The 20,821-nt window shown below is 48.7% G+C and overlaps 3 protein-coding genes across 3 annotated transcripts in view; 1 reads left to right on the top strand and 2 right to left on the bottom strand.

Moving 5' to 3' along the window:
- ZFYVE16 (zinc finger FYVE-type containing 16) overlaps positions 1-20,821 on the bottom strand; it is a 78,986-nt gene that overhangs the window by 31,860 nt on the left and 26,305 nt on the right. The gene's annotated exons all lie outside the window — the stretch shown is intronic.
- On the top strand, positions 5,641-7,125 carry ANKRD34B (ankyrin repeat domain 34B). Its single transcript, XM_058043455.1, has one exon. The coding sequence runs from the start codon at positions 5,641-5,643 to the stop codon at positions 7,123-7,125; it is 1,485 nt and encodes a 494-aa protein (XP_057899438.1).
- On the bottom strand, positions 11,383-20,672 carry FAM151B (family with sequence similarity 151 member B). Its single transcript, XM_058043456.1, has 6 exons — positions 20,642-20,672; positions 20,339-20,464; positions 19,220-19,376; positions 16,185-16,393; positions 14,368-14,503; positions 11,383-12,826 (listed from the first exon to the last, which is right to left on the bottom strand). Exons 1-6 carry the CDS (start codon positions 20,658-20,660, stop codon positions 12,676-12,678), a joined length of 798 nt encoding a protein of 265 aa, XP_057899439.1. The 5' UTR covers positions 20,661-20,672; the 3' UTR covers positions 11,383-12,675.

Genomic DNA, 20,821 nt, shown 5'->3' with positions numbered 1-20,821 from the left:
TTTGAAAGAGAAGGTTAAAGAGCAACTGAGGAACCTGCCCTTGGAATGTTGTTTGTCTTAGTGGCTTATTCATACCATTTATCCAGCTCTTAGTCATGACGGCTTCTCATTGATCCTGACGTGCACTTTTAAAAAATAGCAAGGCACAAATCCCCTTCACACTGCTCCTGGAACCTTCTCTCCCTGTGATGCTGAGCTCAGTGCTGTGCAGCTGGGTGCTGTGGCTAGCTGCTCGTTGTCCGGCCGTGGTGGCTCCTCTGGCTGTCAGCTCACCCTCGCCTGCCCTGCTGCACTCACCTGTGCTCGCACAGCTCGGCGAGGGAGCTGTCATGGGGTCTCACACAGCCCATGTGAGCAGCAAGGATGCTCTGCCAGGTGCCCTCCAAGGAAACCCCCCTGGAGCCTCTGGGGACCATCAGCAGGGCCTGTGGCGCACGGATGCGTGGGAGAACACACCGTGAGCACCACCAGAGGCACACAGCAACTGCAGAGAGCAGAGCGCAGCACAGGGATGGCAAGGGTCAGGCTGGCTGCTCCCGGGCAGCCGTGCCTGGGCAATCTGCAGACCTCCTGCCATGAGCAAGGAAAGCGTGGACAGGGCCCGCCTGGATTTCTGCAGAGAACATCCTTGCTCTGTGTCCCAGAAGATGCCCACAGGCTCTCTGTCAGAAGCTAAGAGGCTCAGGCAGCTGCTCGTGGATAGCCTGGAAGAAACAATGCCCAGAAGGGGTCTCACTGCCGTACACCAGAGGAGAATGCACACACACAGAGCTACATCCTTCCAGCAGTGCTGCGTGACAGGGAAAGACCCAACGGGCACAGAGCTAAGGCTCTGAACCCAGGGAAGCCTGTGAGGGTTGTTGAGCACCAGCACAGGCTGCCCGGGAAGGCCGTGGAGTCTCTGCCCTTGGAGGCATTAAACAAATGGTGGCAGGGTGTTCCTGGGCGATCAGGAGTCTTGGACTGGATGACCTCCAGAGATCCCCTCCAGCCTCAGCCAGACTGTGTTGTGGTGGAGGCGTCCTAAGCTTGCCTGGAAACCAAGAAATGTCTTTGTGCTTTGAAATTTCACAGGATTCTAGCCTGTGAAACTAACCAGGAATTACTTCAAAGTCAAACTTGGTCACACCTGAGGGAAGCTTCTCCTTGGGCTCAGCTTCCTCTCAGCCCTGTTAAATCCTGCCTGGGTGGCTGGAAGCAGTGTGGTGGTGAGGAGGTAGTTCGCTGTGTCGTTCCTCCATTGGCTGCACCGACAGGAGATCACAAAGCACGGCCAGGGACCCTTTGGTGCTCCCTCTGTCCGGAGCAGCCACCCGCGCCAGGGCGATCCCCGGAGGTGCTGCGGGCTGGGGGCAGACAGGGGACCAGGCCGGCGGTCAGGAGGTGTGGGGTGACAGGGTGTGTGGGGCTGTGGGATGTGGGACGATGTGAGAGGACGGGGGGTGCAGGTGTGAGGGTGTGGGGAGTGACAGGAGGGGTGAGGGGTGGGCAAGAGCAGGGTGGTGTGGGGTGTGTAGGGTCTGTCAGGGCTGACGGGTGTGTGGGGTCTGAGGGTACTGAGGGGTGTGTGTGGTGTGAGGGGTGTGTGGCGTCTGACAGATCTGAGCGGTGTATGGGGTCTGAGGGATGTGTGGGTCTGAGGGGTGTGAGGGGTGGTGTGGGGTGTATGGGGTGTGAGGGGTGTGAGGGGTGTATGGGGTCTGAGGGATGTGTGGGGTGTGAGGGGTGTGTGGCGTCTGACAGATCTGAGGGGTGTGTGGGGGACGAGGAAGGTGAGGGGTGTGAGTGGTGTGGGGGGTGTGAAGGATATTTGACATGGGAGAGGTTTCAAGGCGTCTGAGGGGTGTGAGGGGTGAGAGGGGTATCTGGGCTGTGAAGGATATTTGGGGTGTGAGGGGTATCTGCGGTGTCCGGGGTGTTCAGGTGTGGATGTGGGGGGACTGAGGGGCAGCAGGTGCGGGCAGCCGTGGGGTGCTGAGGGTGTGAGGGAGCACAGCCGGGTGTGAGGGGCTGTGGGGCCGGCTCTGGGGCTGGGGCACAGCCGGGTGTGAGGGGGCACAGCCGGGTGTGAGGGGCTGTGGGTCCGACTCTGGGGCTGGGGAGCAGCCGGGTGTGAGAGGCTGTGGGTCCGACTCTGGGGCTGGGGAGCAGCCGGGTGTGAGGGGGCACAGCCGGGTGTGAGGGGCTGTGGGTCCGACTCTGGGGCCGGGGCACAGCCGGGTGTGAGGGGCTGTGGGTCCGACTCTGGGGCTGGGGAGCAGCCGGGTGTGAGAGGGCACAGCCGGGTGTGAGGGGCTGTGGGGCCGGCTCTGGGGCTGGGGCACAGCCGGGTGTGAGGGGCTGTGGGGCCGGCTCTGGGGCTGGGGAGCAGCCGGGTGTGAGGGGCTGTGGGGCCGGCTCTGGGGCTGGGGCACAGCCGCGTGTGAGGGGCTGTGGGGCCGGCTCTGGGGCTGGGCAGCGGCCGTGGGGCACAGGGCGGGCCCGCGGGGGTGGGCCCGGGGGTGGGGGCTGCGCGGGGCAGCGGCTGTGGAGGGGCAGCGCAGCCCCGCCGAGGCCGAGGGCGGTGCCGGGGGCGGTGCTCGGTGTCCCGGCGCTGCCGAGTGTCCCGGTGTCGCTGGCGCCGCCGGGAGCGCCAGGAGCGGCGGCTCCGTCCCGTCCGCCCGCCCGCAGCCGAGCCGAGCGCTCAGGGAACGGCGCTGCCGCCTCGCCGCCGACAGCGCGGTAAAGTATTTAAACTAATTCTCGCAGCCTTCTTCTCGTGCTCGTGATGTCTGTGTGTTGCTGCTGTGTGTGCTTGTCGCTGCCGAGAAGTTTGCGGTCCCTGCTCTTTCCCGGCTCCGCTCGGGGAGCCCTTTAGAGCCGTCGGGTTGCGAGTTGTGGTGGAAACTTTGGGGTGCTGGTGGCGGAGCAGTTTTGGCAGCGTTGGAATGGGAATTTTTTAAAGTCAAAAGTAACTCGTACGTGGTAAATTTAAAGTAGCAAAACAAGTTTTTGCTGCCCTGACTGAATTTGCCAGGTTTAATGTGTATATGAAGAATCATAAAAATACCGAAGTCCTCATGGTCTTTGAGTGTGAAAGCTTTTTTCCGAGATGAGAATCAATGACAATTTCACTGGAATGATTCTAGACTCTCTAAACACAACTGTGAGAGCTTGTTTAACAGTAAGGGTGCTGAGGCTCGGAGGGCAGTGAGGGAAATCTGGCTTTCACATTAAACAGGTGAGGAATAGTTTGCAAAGACTCCTTCATTCCTATCACGCATTCATAACACTGTTGCCTTCATTTGTTCATTTGTTATGAGGGGGAAAGAGTCAATGGGCTCTTTCCCCCTCAGTGCTGTGATTAGACTATTAGATTCAGAACCAGGTTTTCATACTATGAGGTGCCTGGTGCTGTTTTGTCTCAGAGTACTTTCCAGGACAATATTGCTGTTTGAAAACAAAGCTAAGCCCTTTCTAAACAGCACAGTGCAGAAATATTATTTGCACAAGAATAAGAGGAATTTGTGGGTGATTTGACAGACCAGCTCATGATTCAGTGTCACACACTGAGTTCCCTAAGTTCCTCATTCCTCAAACTGCTTTAAAGCTTGAAGCTGCTTTCAAAGTTTACCTCCACAGGTGAGAGGCACCTGTGTCAGTCCAGGTAGCTCAGGAACTCATGGAGTGCCTCTGACATGGCAGTTAATTAAATTTAGGAATGCTGTATAGTCCCAATCTGCAATGAATTATCCAATGAATTACTATTTTAGGGAATCTGCTTGGCCAGCAGTCTTTCACTTCCAAGAAGCCAGCTGTGGGGTTTTTGGAGCAGGTTGTAGCCAGTCCAGGTGTGATATGATTAACAGATGAAGCTGTGGCTGTCACCCAGCCCTCGGGAGTGTGTTCTGCATTGTGTTGTTCCAGTTGTGAACCTGTAACACTTTCTTTTGATGGCAGAGTATCTGATTCTGAAGAATTTGTGTGTTCTCTTCCCCATTTCATGAATCTTCACTTTTCTCTGCACAGAAACATCTCAGGCTTTCTCCAGGCAAGCTCATACCTGCCAACCCCATTTACTGTAACTTTCCAACTTCAGCTATTGTCTTAGGTCAGCCTTCCCCGCCTCAGACCTGGTGAAGTCGGCAGAAACAGCGAATTTCAGCAACAGGAGGGGTTAGAGGAGATGCCACAGAGGCAGCCTCACCTTCAGCCCTGACCTGCTGCACCACTTCAGGTAGCATTATTCTCTCTCCATGCCTGTTTAATATTTAATGTTCTTTTGGTCATACAAGGGATTTCTACAGATGGAAAGGCTTATGTAATAAAAGCTATATGTGGTCACTTAGGTAAAGTGAGCAGTTAAGTATCAGAGGAGCTTTAGATAAATAGGAAAGAAATGTGAAATCACCAACAACTTCCAGGTAGGTCAAAACCTAGGGGAGAACACAACCAGAATTCCAACATGTGTGTTATCTACCAGGTATTTCTCTGCAGTTTCCTTCTGGAAATCTAAAAGCACAAATTGATTTGATACATTTATAAAAGACTTTACAATAATCATGAATATATTACTTGTCAAAAGTACACATGAAAATCATAATAATGATTTGCACTTCAATGAAAGCTGGAATAGACAGTACTGAGTCCTGTACTTTTATTATAATGGAGTGAATCCCTAAAGTAATTTCAATGCAATTACCTTTTAAAAATGTTTTATCAAGATAGAGGGGTGAAAAAAACAAGCCACCAGTCAAAGTCAGATATCCTCCCCAGATTTCCAGGGAGTAAATCTGACTCTCATTTTTTTAGCTTGTTGGACTTTTGGAACAAAGTATATTGAGATCATCCTTCGATTTTGGTATTCACAGTAAAACAGAATTAAATTACTGCTTTTCAGTAAATCACCATTACTAGTGTTTTCAGTGATGAATAAAAATTATTAATTAATTGCCTTTACAGTTAAACCAGTTAAACATTTTTATTTCTCTAGAAAGACATTTTAAATAAATTCATGTAATAATTTAATGCATATCTAATCTTGTATTGGAGTAATATTGCTCTGCCAATTATTAAAGACTGTTTTTTTTTTTCTCTCTAAAGGTTTTTCCTAGACACAGGTAAACAAGCACATACAAGACAAAGAAGTTTAGGTTGCATGTCTGGAGGTATACATTCTTATATGACTGTATATTGTTATTTACGAATGTATATTGCTATGTATGTTATTTATGCTTAATGTTATTTAAACTCTTAAGTTTTTGTGTGAAACCTCCTGATTCTCTTTGATGTTGTCACATGTTTCTTTTGTTGTAGAGCTGATACTGTCTACTCAGGCAGAGGACTGTGTAAAGGACAGTCAAAAAGTAAGAAGGTGACAGTCATGCTTTAATCTTATATAAACACTGTAATTATATTGAAGGGTTTTTTTAAGTTTTCAACGCATTTGTTGTAAGTCTAAAGGGTGGGAAAACCTTTCTTCTTTTCTTCCCTTCGTATTTTTTTTACAAAATACAAGGGCGTTTCCAGGCGCAATTAGCGCAGTTAAACCCTCTGTTATTTTCTCCCCATTTCCTCCTCCTTCCCCGGGGACCGTGCGCTTTCTGGGGCAGCCCGGCGAGGCTGCGCGGGCAGGGCAGGTGCCGAGGGCAGAGCAGGGCCATGGAGGCAGCGGACGTGCCGCCCGAGGGCTACTCGCTCATCAAGGCCGTGTACCAGCGGCGGCTGCGGCTGACGCGGCTGCTCATCGACGGCGGCGCCTACGTCAACGAGAGCAACAGCCGCGGCGAGACCCCGCTCATGGTGGCCTGCATGACCCCGCACGCCGACCTGCAGAGCGCCAGCAAGGCCAGGATGGTCAAGTACCTGCTGGACAACAAGGCTGACCCCAACATCCAGGACAAGTCGGGCAAGACGGCGCTGATGCACGCCTGCCTGGAGAAGGCAGGCCCCGAGGTGGTGTCGCTGCTGCTGCTGAGCGGCGCTGACCCCAGCCTGCCGGACCACTCCAACTGCTCTGCGCTGGTGTACGCCATCAACGCTGCCGACAGAGACACCCTGGAGCTGCTGCTGAAGGCCTGCAAGGCGCGAGGCAAAGAGGTCATCATCATCACCACCGACAAGTCCGCCTCGGGCAGGCAGAAGACAAAACAGTACCTGAACGTGCCTCCTCCAGACCTCGAGGAATGCGCTTCTCCAGCCGACTGCACCTCCCCGTCAGAGATAGAACCAGATGAGGGTCCAGAAGACCCATTCAGCTTTAAAGAGCTGTACGGTGGGCAGCAGGGGGACAGCTCCTCTGAAAGAGTGCCACTGATGACCAAATCCAGCTCCGCACCAGCACGGTTCAAGCTGACACAGGTGCTGCAGTGTGACCCGTGGCTAAAGTGCTGCCCAGCAGTGTTCCAGCAGAGGAAACTTGCTTCTCCACAAGAACTCCAGAGTATCAGTCCCATGGAAGAGCTCTCCTGTAAAATCGGTGGCCTTGACTTATGCAAGAGTGTCGCCTCCGGTCATGAAAGTAGAGACAGGAAGGACACTGCTCAGGTACTGAGAACCTCTGATCAAACCCTGTCAAGGAAAGCACTACGTGATGCAATAAACTATCAGCCTCCTTTTGTTGAAGAGAAACACAACCCCAGTGAGATTCCCATGGGCATGGATGCCAGTTTGGGACAAATCAGCTTACTTTCAAACCTTGGCAGTATTATCAAGAAAGGAAGTGGAGAAGCAAATTACAACATCTCCGGTTCTCAGTTAACCAACAGTCTAATTCCTGCTGCTGATACCAAAGGTAGTAAGTCACCAAAAGGAAATAGAGAGATTCTTCCTACGTACCAGACTTTGTTACCAAGTCCAAGAAGAGGTCTAGAGATGCCTCCTCTTTCCCCAAGAGGCAGAAATCAGGCTCCTCTGGAGGAAGAGGCCTCAGGAGCCTCAGTGCTGGATCCAACGAGGCCAGGTTTTCTGCCTCCACTGAATGCGAGCCCCCGCCCCCCGGTTCCAGAGCTCACTGTCATAAACACAGTGTCTGGAATGATTTCCTATGGACAAACTCACTTAGCCCCCCCAGGATCTGCTTTCCCTAAGGGGACCAAAGAGACCAATCTGATGCGGAGGAGGCCCTATGAGCAGATCACAGTCTGACCAGATTCAGCAGTCACTGAATCTTTAACAGGAGAGCAAAGGGGATCTTAATGATATGTAAATATTCACTGCAGTCCTTAACTGTCATGGTATGTGTCACAAAATAGAGCAGGTCTGTGATGTAAAGTAATGTCTGCCTCAGGAGTAGTGGTACAGCCCAGAAACTAAATGAAAAGACATCTAATGAGGCTGTCCTCTGCAATCTAAGCAGTGTTTATTTTGCTGGTTTTGTAAAATTTTCGGCTTGCCTGTGACAGACAACCCACAGCAGTCCTTAAGTGTTGCAGTTCTCATTGCAGGTTGTAAATGCTACCCCTCCAGGCTTTCCCCGAGCACACGCCCTTGCGGCACCCAGAGCGGCGCTGCGCACGGAGCGTGGGCCCCCGGAGCGTTTGACTGCGATGCCGGACCGGAGTGCCCGTGTCCCGGTTGTATATACGCACACAGCCCCCCAGACGGCGGCGCGCCGTGCCTCCCGGCCGCGGCAGCCTCGCGGAACGTCGCCGCTGGTGACCCTGGTGTCGCCGGGCTGGCAGCGCGCCCCGCAGCCCGGCTGGCCCCGCAGCCGGCGGTGGCAGCGCCGGGGCTCTGCAGCGCTGCCGGGAGCCGGCGGGGCGAGCGACCGCCCTGCCCGGGGTGTGCCACCCGCCAGCCCCGCTCAGGCTGTCCCGGGCCCCGCGGGCACCGCGGCCGCAGCCTCTGGAATCCGCTCCAGAGGGATTTCTTTTATTCAGGACAGCGAGGAAAAGCGCTTTTATCTGGGAGAAGCGAGGGTGCGGGGGGCAGAGCCTGCACCTGGAACAGGCTCTGTAGCCTCCCGCAGTTGTGGAGCCCCCAGAAGGAGACCTGCCCGGCAGGCTGGGGCCATGCCCCCAGTACAGCGCTCCTCGCCGGGCAGGACACTGGGACACACCCGGGGAGTCTGCCCGGGCAGGGGCACTGCACACACACACGCTGGGGAGCGGGGAGGAGCTCTGTCCTCCTGCTCAGACAGACCCAAAACGCAAAACCCGACAGATTCAGGGACGGGGAGGCCCTGGCACAGCTTCCCCAGAGAAGCTGCGGCTGCCCCATCCCTGGAGTGTTCCAGGGGCTTGGAGCCGCCTGGTCTAGTGGAAGGTGTCCCTGCCATGGCAGGGGCCTTGCAGTGAGATGGGCTTTTATTTCAGATGGTTTCCAACCCAAAACACTCTGTGATCCTGTGAGTCTAATTATCAAACTCACCTGGGAGATGGAAACCCACAATCTGCCTAATTTGAAACAGAGGGCTGAATTTCCCACAAGTGGAAAGCAGTCCTCTGCAGCCTCCGAGCTACTGTGTATTTTTAAGTATCTCTATCTAAAAATCTTTCTATCCTTTAGTGTCTTGTGATTCCAAGTATCTCCCTTGTCATTGTGTGCATCCCATAGATGCTGGGATTCTGGTATTGCATTTAGATCTCATCTTCTAAATTTTGAGAAAAAGTGAATGTGTTCTGTTTTGTTGTAATTTACAGAAATTAGTTGTGTTGAAGTTGTGTCTGTGTAATGTGAAATTCAATATACGGAAATTAGGTATTTATTTCCTGAAAATACTCAGTGGGTATGTTGCAGCTTCAGTCAAAGTTCACCAAATCTGACATTGCATAAAAGAAGCCTGTGATGTTATTTAGCTTTGCACTTAGTAGGAGACAATGTTACGGGGATCTTAACCAAAAAACAGTGGTAAGGGGATCTTAAACACAAACCAATTTAAGGAGGATCGGAGACATAAAACAATTAGAAGGGGATCACAAACATACAAATATTTAATGGGGATCATCACCATAAAACAATTTAATGGGGATTCTAAACATTAAACCATTTAAAGGGGATTATCAACATATACTCTCTGTAAATTACTTTTTGGGAGTATTTGTTTCCATTCAGGTTCTGCCTTTTCCTTCCGCAAATTCTCCTGGATCAGGCCCTCTGTACACCAGGTACAAAAAAGGATTATGTGGACATATTTTTAAGATACAGAAATTATATGGAACAACATATGTCAGTATTAACTGAGTACAAATTAGTCCCTACACTGATTACACTTTCCTAATGTTTTTATGATAATACAAAAGGAAATGCCAAGTTCTCAACTGTCCATCTCATAGTGAAGTTAAATATTTGAAAGGGAAAATAGATCTTTAAAAAATAAAAATTATTTCTTGGAAGAAATTGCCTGTCACCAGGTATGCCAACCGGTAGCTTTGATAAGGGTATAAAGCCCAATTTCTGCTGTTTTGATTTTAAAATTAATTATGTGTATGGGACTATGGCTCCCTTAAATAAAACCCTAATTTTTCTATTAAATGCTCAGACAATGGAGGGAAGTGGCAAGTGTCTTGAAAAGGGAAGTTTTTCGGTAGTATTACCAGTATTGTGTGATTAATTGTGATGCAAAGTAGCGTGAAGTGTTGATATTATTGTTTGTGTTGCTGTTACAAGTGACCTTCAAAGGAAAAAGCTTTGTTCTCTTGCTGTTGTTATGCTGAATAAATAAAAGTTATTTTTCCCCCTCAGAGGGAACATGGAAATAAGCACATGCTTTTATTCACTACTCAGGAAATGATGAGTCATTGCAAAAGGTACTCATTCAGAAGTGTTTCTGAGGCTGCCTCTGTACAAGAAAATGGGAACAGTTACTTCGATTTAATCCAATACAGCTAAATTTGTCCAGAGCGCGGTGCGAGAGAGGCTCTCTCAGCTGCCGGAAGCTTCCTGCGGCTCCACTTGTGCAGCAGAGATGCACTCGCGTTGTCTTTGAAGCCCGAGTCCATGCCATTTCCCAGGCACGCCGATGTTCCTTTCAGCCGAGCGCGGTCAGCGCGACCCGGGAGCCTGCTGCTAGAGCCTGGCTGACAAACAAGCCTTTGGGTGTCCCTGGCTGCCCCGGGCGGCGCTGCGGGGACACCGCCCCGAGCCACGGCCGCGCACCCCGGGGCCCGCCGCGCCTCAAACCCCGCTGCCGCCTCGGGAAGCGCTGGGGAAACGCTTCGGGTTTCTCCCTCCTCGCCTCCGTGTTCCCTGCAGAAAATGCTGTGCAACCATACCATGAAAGTAACTTCAAAACAAACAGTGGAGGCTCCACAAAAAGCCTATTCACTATTATATAAGAACTCCCATTATTTTGGTGTAAGAGATTTGAGAGCAGCAAGTCACTACACAAAAATGTCGTAAACTAGCAGGTTGTGTTTAAGGTGCAATGTTCAAAATATAGGCTTCAAAATATCTTTCCCTGCACATTTAATTTGGTTTGGCTTTTAAGGAGTAATTGCTCTGTTGTGATCTTTGTCTTTTACAACTACACAGCACTTCCAAAAGAATATTGCCATAATTTGATGCAGCTATACAAGAAAAACAGTAAACTAAGTAGACACTAAATTCTCTTTTTTCTCCTCATCAATCCCATGTAAGACCTTTATCTCTCTGCGTGCCATATACAGCAGAACTAACTACTTTCCCAACTAAAGCAAGGGATTTACAAATTTTCTTACATTTTCACTGTAAAGTACTACTGCCACTGCCCTAACTTCAAGGAAATCAGGTTTCATAATGAAACACCTTCAGAAAGCTTGGGGGGAGGGGGTGTTTCAGTGTCAAAAGGATAAAATTCCAGTTGTCATCACTAAATATTCCCATAAAACACCCAGCTGTCAACCCTCTTGGAAAGACAATGCTTCTTTTACTCCTGCACACAAGTTGACCTTTTCTGTGGAAAAGCTTCCCAACATACAGATATATATATATACACATATATATGTATATGTATAAATATGCAAAATTCCTGTTTCTCAGCAGCACCCGTTACCTGAGCCAGGCATCTCCTGGACTGATGACGCAGGCAGCTGCAGAGCTCCTCTTAATCCAGGCATTTTGTCCCAAAAATTATGTCCAGCTAGCTCAAAATCATGCTGGGATCTTATGCTGAGCATCAGAGATATTTTCTAGAAATGTACACGAGGCTATTTATTCTCAAGTTCCTGAAACCCAGACACAGAGGCACGCTGAGGAACTGCAGTAAATTCCAGTATTTTTCCCCGAAAGCATCAGCAATTTTGAACACTTTCATGCGAGTTTCGCAGGCAGAGTGAGTTACAGCCTGCCTTCTCTCAAAAACGTCTTGGTTTTCAAAAATAAACCTGACCTGTACATATATTTTAAAACCACATTAATGTCTCCCTGCCAGCCCCACAGCAACACATTTTATTTTAGGAGAGCATTTGAATAAACACAGAGAAATAAAATCAAATTAATTTATTTATGTGCAAGTCAGACTAGACTGACATAAACAACTTCACAGGGGACTAGCAAAGATTCATAGGTAAAATTACTTACAGAAATTCATATACATAGAATAATCCATACAGAATAATCAAATTCACCACGCAGCCATTTCCTGGTAATCCAGATGATGTCTTCTTTAATTTTATATGATTATCATGTTTACTGACATCCACAGGTATTGCTTAGATATACTTCTTCTTTCAAAATACTTCTGGCAGTTGCTGGTGCTTTTTACTTAATAGTTTAATGAGTTGTAACAAATCCCAGAACTTCAGGTGGGAACTGGTCAGTAGGAGGAATTCTAAGCGGCAGAAAAATGTGTGCCTGTGGTCCCTAAGAGGCCTACCACTGAGAGATGGAATCCTGCAAATCGATGAATGCAACTGCCTGCAACAAACCACAACTGAAGAAAGAATCGCTTCTCCAAACTCACTGCAGAAATCACACAGCCAAGCCTGACCCTTTGGTGGTTACTGCCACTCACTTTATGGGTGATTAAATTAAATCAAGCACTCTGTTCAGTTATCTCAGGCATAATCAAGTAGTTTTCTTCCTTATGTGGAACAATCTTTTCCTAAGTTTTGGTCAAGCACACCTTAGCAGGTGACCAAAATGAAGAAAGCTCTACCCCTCAATAAAACAACTATTAGATAAATCTCTCAAAGGAGTAGTCGGTTACAAATGGAAGTCTTGAATTTTAGCGTGAGATCACGATAATTCAAAATGTAGGATTAAGAAATGTAACTAACTTTTCTATCACAGCTGTACCAATGCCATGTAACAGCGGTAAAAATGACTGTAATTTACTTCAGTACTAACAGCCTGTAAAATATCGTGTACAGTATCTGTGAGGCTAACAGATGAGTTAAGAAAATTCGCACAGGAGCCATGTGAGGGGAACAGGAAAAGGAGGACAAGAAGTTGAAGGAGTAATGCTTCTCAGGGCATTAGCTGTTACTCAGAAGCTAAGATGTCCTCTGTGATTGCGGAAGAAACCTTTGGTATTTCTGCTACCGCTTGTGGCGTTTGCCAGGAGCCAATCCCACACTGCCAGTGTCTCAGTCCGTGTGAATTCTGGGAATTGCAGCAGCAAAAGAGGCAATAAATGGCTGTAATGAACCAGGTCAGGCTCTTCCTGCAGATGGTTAGCAGGGCTTTAGCTTTTATTGGAGAAATTTCCAGTGTGGACAATCCTGAGAGCTGCAGTGTAAAGCACTATAGGGTCAGGCATTGCCTGCTTTCCATCTACTATTCTATTCCAATCGCTTTTTTGAATTCAGAATTTTGTGGCTCAAAAATGTCATAATAAACCCTACTTTTATCAAAATTTTCTCGGATGAGAAGCAAGTCTTCCACAGAATACACATCCTCCTTTCCTGTCCAAACAGTGAGGCTGTACCTATGTCCAGAAACAGGGAGAAAACAAACAAAACCGAGAGAAAAAGAGTATGTTAAGATAAAGCATGTACACCAGAAAGACACTGCAGTAATAGGCTCCTAAAAATACTCAGGATTACAGCATCATAACTTTAGAAATGTAATTAAATACAAACAACTGCACCCCCAGACAATTTATCTGTGATTGTTCTGCCAAACCTCAGAGGGATTTAAATAAAAAACCTCAGGTAAATATCCAGCAACAAAACTGATCATTTAAGGTTTGATAAATTAATCAATAGTCACAAGCTGAGCCTCAAAACAGGAGATATGCTGCAATCCCAGACGCAGGTGATTGTTGTGCTTTGTCACATCAGCAATGTGTAGAGATACCACCTAACCCAATTCTCAGCAACTGCACAGAACTTCTCAAAAAACACTGAAATGCCCCAAAGCATTATTCAGTTAAGGCATCATTTCCACATCCTCCACATGACATATACTTCGTTTTTCCCTTTTGTTTAATAAAACTGTAATAATTTTAAAAATATATAAATTAATAATCAGTTGTATGTGAGCTAAACTGGCTCAGGAATTTCTGTCTTCTAATCATGCCGCTGAAGAACCCCCCTGAGTTTTATGAGTAGGTAAAAGAGAAAATCACAGTATTTCACTTGGAATAATGTTTGTATCCAATGGTATCTGAGACTAACACAATTCAGAAGATACATTCTTAGTGCAATAACTTTTTAAAATCAATTTCCCAGTTTCAACAGCTTAATTCTAATTTCTGTCTGGAGTCTTCAGCATAAAAAAGAATATTAGCCCTTAATTTGTCCACCCTGTTTTTTCTGAATAATTAGAAATTTTTTGGAGATTCCCTTAAGTTTTCTGTCTTGGGCTTTGACCTTAGTTGGAACAGTTTTATTAAACTCTGGGTAGGCACAGCAGTTGAAAAAGATGAGTAAATGGCAATATGTGGGAAGCTGGTTTTATTCTCATTCTATTACATGTGAATAATTTTTATAATTAAATGTTTAGGGGTTGGTAGGAATGATTTTGAAAGGAAAATGTAATTCCTGTATGAAAACCACTGAATAAATTTCAAGTGCCTCACCAAAATTAATTAGCTTGGAGGGAAACACCTGACTTCCAATCTAGAAATCATCTTTGACCTTTCTCAAAAACGCTACAAAAAATATAAATAGCGAATGCAATACAAAGTCTTTGGGTTGGATGAATTCCCAATTGCAACGTCAGACTATTTAATCTGTTTAACTATATTTATCTCAGGGGATGTTTGTAGCAGAACGGGGTTCCACACCTACGCACCATTTAGAAATCCTCATGGTAGGTAATAAAAAATACCTTGTGGAATTTAACTACTTTAGAGAAATTAATAGCGACCACTTCTGTCTGAGGACTCAAACGCTTTGAGGCCGGTGGGAAATGAAGCACTGGGGGAAGAAGAATTCCCACATTCCCAATGTGTGTGACACAGGGCCGGTCAGGATAGGCACTGCTGGCCCTGGAGCTGAGGGACGCAGGGGGAGCAGCACTGACCTGCGGCACTGCTGCAGCAGCCACTGCAGCTGCGGGATGGAGCCGGGCACCAGCGCAGCCCTGACCGCGAACGTCACCGGCTGGGACAGCGCCTGGCACAGGCGCCGCATCTCCTGCACCGCGGGCCACTCGTAGCCTGGGGACACACAGCGAGGGCACTGAGAGCTCCCACAGAGCCTGGGGACACACAGAGCAGGGCACTGAGAGCTTGGGGACACACAGCGAGGGCACTGAGAGCTCACACAGAGCCTGGGGACACACAGGGCACACACAGAGCCCGGGGACACACAGCGAGGGCACTGAGAGCTCCCACTGACCCCGGGGACACACAGATTCAGAGCCCACAGAGCCCCGGGTCCCCCAGGGTCCCTTGGAGACACAAAACCTGCACACTCAGCGTCCCTGAGAACCACACAGTCCCGCCCTGTAACTGCTGCATGGCTCTGGGCAGCAAATGTCCCAGAGGAAAAATGCAACGGATGCAACATCCACGTGGAAAACGAACTTACTATGCAAACCTTTATTTCCCATACTTTGCATACACGCTTACTTACTTTACATACAGCTACAGAACGGGGCGTTTTTAACATATCTTTGCCCTTTCTCTAAAAAATTCTGCTGTCACTGACTTCAATATGGCCTAGTTTAACATTGCCAGGGATCCTTTAAAAATAAAAACATTTAAAAAAAATTAGGACAAAAATCAAGTTAATCCACTGGGAATGAAGATGTACACAAATCAACACACATGGAGAAAAATATTCTGTGCCTAAAAATGCTACAATCAAGCAATCTAAAATACTGAAAGTGCCTTTGCTGGGGTTTCTATAAGGACTGGAGCTATTTCAACTTATATTTACCTATTCTTTTGTTTCTACAGGCTATGAACATCCTGTAACAAGTTAACAACTTTTTCCTCGATTACTCGATGGAATGTACTGACTAGAAAGAGTAAAAACGCACCAAATATTAAAAAAAGTTTTCTGGGGTAAGCAGCAACTTCTAGGTGAAATCACTCAAATGAGCTGGTTTTCTTAAGTTTTATAGTAGAACCTCACTTACTATTTCCATAAACTGAAATTTGGACTGGAGATAAAATGAAATTTGTTTTCACAGGTTGCACAGTATTTCCAATGCATTTTTCAGCAATTTCTTCCTGCACTGAAAATACCTGGGAGAAAGCACTGAACATTTTAACAACACTGCAGTGTATCATACAACAAAGTACTAAATCTTGCTAATGAGTAAGTAGCACTGGGGGTAGTGTATAATCCTGACACGGTGACCCCAGATAATATTGGAGGGGACTCTGCTTCTCATAATGAGAATTGCAAGAGGAAGCCTGTAAAAAAGACCCTATATTAATGAAAATTGGAAAGTTGACTCCAAAAATTCAACTTTCCAAGAGAAATGAAATGTTAGGGATAAGGCTGACCCACAATTTGACTTCAGTGATCAGAAAAAAAGCAGAGATAAAGTTCCACATTTTCAGCTGACCTGTTTTTCCTCAGGACGCATGCCAGGGCTCTGACCACCAGATCAATGCTCCCAGGACTCAGGCACAGCCCTCCCTGAAACAGAGGCTAAGAAGCTTGTCCCTCAGAATGCTCAGCAGGTGAGAAGGAGCTGAAGCACAAACCAGCTTATTTTAGGGACAAAAAGATGTGGATTTCACGCACCTGTGCTGCCGCTGCACAGCGCTCGGTGCCACACCGCAGCACAGCACAGGGTCCCAGCACCACTGCAGTTCCCAGCCAGGGCACGGCCTGGGGCCGCTGCCAGCTGCGGCACAGGAAGCACAGCAGCCCTGCCCTTACCTTGGCCCCGGTGGCAGCCCGTGGTCCAGCCCAGGGACAGGGTGGCGTCGGGGCAGGAGGAGGTGACGGCGCGCAGGAAGGCGCGGGCGTCCAGCGGCGCGCGGCTCCCGCAGGGCCCCGGCAGGACGTCCCCGTTGAGCCACACGGGTCTGTGCAGGCGCTGCCCCGCCTGCCCCAGCAGCTCCAGGGAGGGTCCCACGGCGGCCAGGCTGTGCAGGACACAGGGCAGGGTCGGGGTGGCCGTGTCACCGCAGCGTCACCGCGGCGTCACCGCACCGGGCAGGGCGCCCGCTGCCATCCCCTGACTGCCCTGCAGGAGGAAAACCCCTGAGTGCCACCCTGCTCCCAGCACCTCCTGCCTCACCTTGCCCCCCCGACCTTGTCACCTCTGCATCTCAGGCCTGAGAAGGGCTTTAACAAAGGGAGCCACTGCACTCTCTAATGCCTGTGCTGCACCTGCCACAAATGCTGTAAATCCAGCCCAAAGAGTGAAAGCCACCTCTCCCCACCGTAACCACGCTCAAAGTGGCAAAGATTTCATCACTAGGCAGATCCAGACTCAAAGCTGCCTTCAGATCCATGCAAGGTGATGCACCTGTACTAGGAGAGTTAAAAGCACAACGCAGACAAATTTAAGGCAACTAAAAGGGAGAAAAGGCACCCACTTGAACATTTAATGCTTGGTTGTGGTTTGTCCCACAGCTCCTAAGTGGCAGCCCACAGAAGCCTGCCTGTCCAGTGATCATCTGACAGATAATTACTGAATTGTTAAATATGAGCTGGCATCACTTAAGTAAACAGTGCAGACACCCTGTGAGCATTTAACAAAACCCATGCTCACTTATTCCTACTGTCCTGTGCAGCCCCAAGAAAAAGCACAGCTAGCTTCTTCCTACCTCCAGCCTGCCAAAACTTCCACAGCACCGTGGAAGGAAAGGAGATGGGGAGCAGTGGGGAAAAGAAATGAGCACCAAGAAAAATCTTCTTTCTGTCACAGCCCATTAAGTAATGCACTGTGTAACATCGAGGTATTTAAAATCACTATGATCAGAGTTTTGTAATTAGGTTAGTTCAGTCCCCTGAGCTGCTTGCCTTGTCTTTCCTCTGTAAAGTCACTTGGTGTATTTTGCCTTTTGTGGTGTTGGGAAGGCTGCACAGGGGCAGGAGTTCCACTCACTGAGGCGAGCCCAGGCTCTCCAGGAGAAAAGCCAGTGATGGTGTTAAGGTGTGGGCTGCAGCATTTCTCACACAGTCTGGGGCCAGAACAGCTGATATCCTCACACATGCAAGGGACTGTCAGGGCCACAGGAATGCCTCCCTAGTACTGCAAAGTGTAAGGTAATGCAGTGAGAAAAAAGCACAAAGCAAAATGGCAACACGGGGGAAAAAAGAAAAAAGAGAAGAAAGAACCAAATCAAAACGACAACAACAAAAAAATCGACTCCCAAAAAAAACATAAACCCCAGAGCACTGGTTTTGTTGCACAGCATTTAGAAAACTCAGACTTACAGCTGACTTTCTGTGAAATGACTTTGGCATTTCTGAGGTGGGACACTGAAGACCTTTTGCAGAATACATTAATTTCAGTAGCCAAAGCCAGCAAGAAATGCAATTATGTGGTCAGTCAGGCTGATAGAGCAGAGATATAAAAAAAGTACATGTTTAAAGCACCATTGAAATAATCTCCAAAACTTCAGCATCGGCATCCAATTAACTATTATGCAAAGGAACATCAAATCACTAATTTGACTCTATCTGCACTGTGTGATGTACTTCTAAATGTTTTTATACTATAATTCTTTTATAATGCCATGTACTTTTAAAAGTTTTCTTGAATCCACTTGTCTGTAAACTCCTTGTGGAAAAAAAATGAAAGGAAAATAGTTTAGAATTCATTTAAACAATAATTAAAATGGAGGAGAAACTTCACCCAAACACACTAGAAATAAGCCCAAACAAATGCCTACTGCTGTTTTTCCCCTTCTCACAGAGATCCTGTAACAATAAAAGGATTTATCCTGCCCACGTTTTTTACTTTCGTGAACTTTCATATGAAAACCATGACTGTGTAACACAGAACCATAGGCATAAATCACATTTTACAACTATCTCGTGGGGGGTTTCTGCATTTCTATGGAGTACTTAAGCACTGATGAAGCTCTTTGTAATTTCTGCCAAAACAGACTGAGCACATGGAAACTGAGACAAAGCAAGAGTCAGGAGCTGAAGGGTGCATGTCTGGAAATCACAGCTCATTTCAAACCCTTCCAAGGCAATCTCCTGGGGCTTTCAGGTGTGTTTGCCCTTCGAGAAATGAAACAGCTAATGGATGTTTAGTTAGCAAGGGTTTAGCTAGCAGAGAAAGGAGCCTTCCAGAGAGGCACCAGCATTTCACCTGCCCGATGGGAAAGTTCTGCTCACAGCACCTAATTCACTGAGTTAAAAAACATCACTACTTGTACTTCAAAACACTTTTAAAGGTTTTGTTCTTGCCATGCTTTCAGAATTATGGACTGTATTTACACATGGATTATGCTTCAGGGTCGCAGACATCTTTTTATGAAAATCCTTTCCTTAGGATTTTTCCCCCTGAAAAGCTGAGAGGCCTCAGGAACAAAATGCAAACATTGATTATCTGCTGCTGTGGAATGCAACAGGTGCATCTGTGATTGGTCTCATGTGGTTGTTTCTAATTAATGGCCAATCACAGTCAGCTGGCTCAGACAGAGAGTCTGGGACAGCTGCCTTTGTTATTCATTCCTTCCTATTCTTAGCTTAGCCAGCCTTCTGATGAAACCTTTTCTTCTATTCTTTTAGTATAGTTTTAATGTAATATATATCATAAAATAATAAATCAAGCCTTCTGAACTATGGAGTCAGATCCTGGTCTCTTCCCTCAGCGTAACACCCCTGTGAACACGGTCACACTTCAGAATGCTGAACTGCACGATAAGGAGGAGTTGGGTTGACAACCAGCTGTAGAATTGTTAACGGGTAGGAACGCAAACAACACAACAATCTTTCTGTTGTGGTACCTCTTAAAGTCGAGCTTGATGCCTTTGTTGGTGCTGCCCATCTGTGCCAGCCATTCCTGCAGGGTGATGTCGCTGTCAGTGTCCGGGGGATGAGCCAGGATGGGGTCCCTGTCCCCTCCCCGGAGGACAACATCCACCTCCACCATGTGCACATCGCCTGGGGGATGAGAAATTCCACCTCAGCTTCCAGTGCTTCAGGGCAACACTGACCCAGCAGGTGTGTCCACAGCAGCCCTGCACCCTCACCCTAACGGGAGCTGCTCTCTGAGACACAAGAGATGCCATTCTGGGGGGGTTCCCACTCACTACACTCTTTGCAAGCCTTCAACCAAGTGAAAATTGATGTCTGAGGGGGCATTTGGCCAAGCAATGACGTGGGGGTTTTTTCTTCACGAGAACAGATAAATGGACGCCCATCATGTGGATCCACTCCTGTTAAATCTCATATCTTTTCCTCTGTAAATAGGGTTCCTGAGAGAGGAAAGATGAGTGCAGGATTTAATACTGGCAGAGAATGAGCATTCCCCTTGACTCATTGCCAAAACCGACAAGGAAAATGTTAGCTCACACACACGACAGGCAAAGAGGAGTCTCAGGAGTGCTCAGGCTCTTGAAAACAGCTTTAGGTAATGAATCTGGGCAGTGCTACCCGCTCTGCAGAGAACCCAATACACACAGTGACGGCTGAAATACAAAGAAAAGAGCTAGCGACGGTATTCAGGATAAAGGATGTCATATATACATTTACGCAAATATGTGTTTGTCAAATATTCACATAAATTTACACACAATTCACTGCCACCCAGGCTGGTGCACCAGGGCCCTTCTGGCTCTGCGCAACCTTTCCCTGAGAGGAGAAAGGGCGGATTTGGGATTTTAGCCCAGGAAACAGGGACAGGAGCAGAGGGAACGGCCTCAGGCTCAGCCGGGGTGGGCACAGCAGGAATTTCCCCATGAAAAGGGGGCTCAGGGATTGGAACTGCCCAGGGGGTGTTTGGAGCGCCCAGCCCTGGAGGGATTTCACAGCCGCGGGGAACCCGGAGAAGGGAGGGGAGGGCAGCAGGAAGAGGAGGAAGAGGAGGAGGAAGGGGAGGAGGAAGGGGCCTGTGCCTCACTCACTCCGCGCGGCCTCCGCGGCCCGGGCCCGGCTGTTGGCGGCGTGGAACCAGCGCACGGCGGCGCCGTCCCTGGCCGCGATGTGCCCCGTGCGCAGGAAGTGATCCACCGGCCACTCGCTCCAGGCGCCTGCGGGGACACGGAGGGCAGCCCTCAGCCACACAGTCCCGAGTCAGCCCCGGCCCGGCCTCAGCCGCAGCCCGGCCCTCACAGCCCCGGCCCGGCCCCGACACAGCCCAGACAGCCCCGGCCCAGACCCGGCCCTCACAGCCCCGAGACAGCCCCAGGCCCGGCCCCGGCGCTCACCCCGCGCCCCGCTCGCCATGGCCCGGCCCGGGCCCGCCCCGCTGGGGGTTGGGTCCCGCCGCCGTCGCTCGGGGCGGAGCCGGGCCGGGGCTCGGTGGGGACCGTGTCACAGCGATCCCGAGCAGGGACGGTGTGCCGCTGTGCCTCTGCACCCTCAGCGGCAGCACAGGCCTGAGGCGG

The sequence above is a fragment of the Melospiza georgiana genome, chromosome Z, assembly GCF_028018845.1.
Source record: "Melospiza georgiana isolate bMelGeo1 chromosome Z, bMelGeo1.pri, whole genome shotgun sequence".
In the NCBI taxonomy this organism is placed as follows: domain Eukaryota; kingdom Metazoa; phylum Chordata; class Aves; order Passeriformes; family Passerellidae; genus Melospiza; species Melospiza georgiana.
This window is presented reverse-complemented; position numbering and strand designations above follow the sequence as displayed.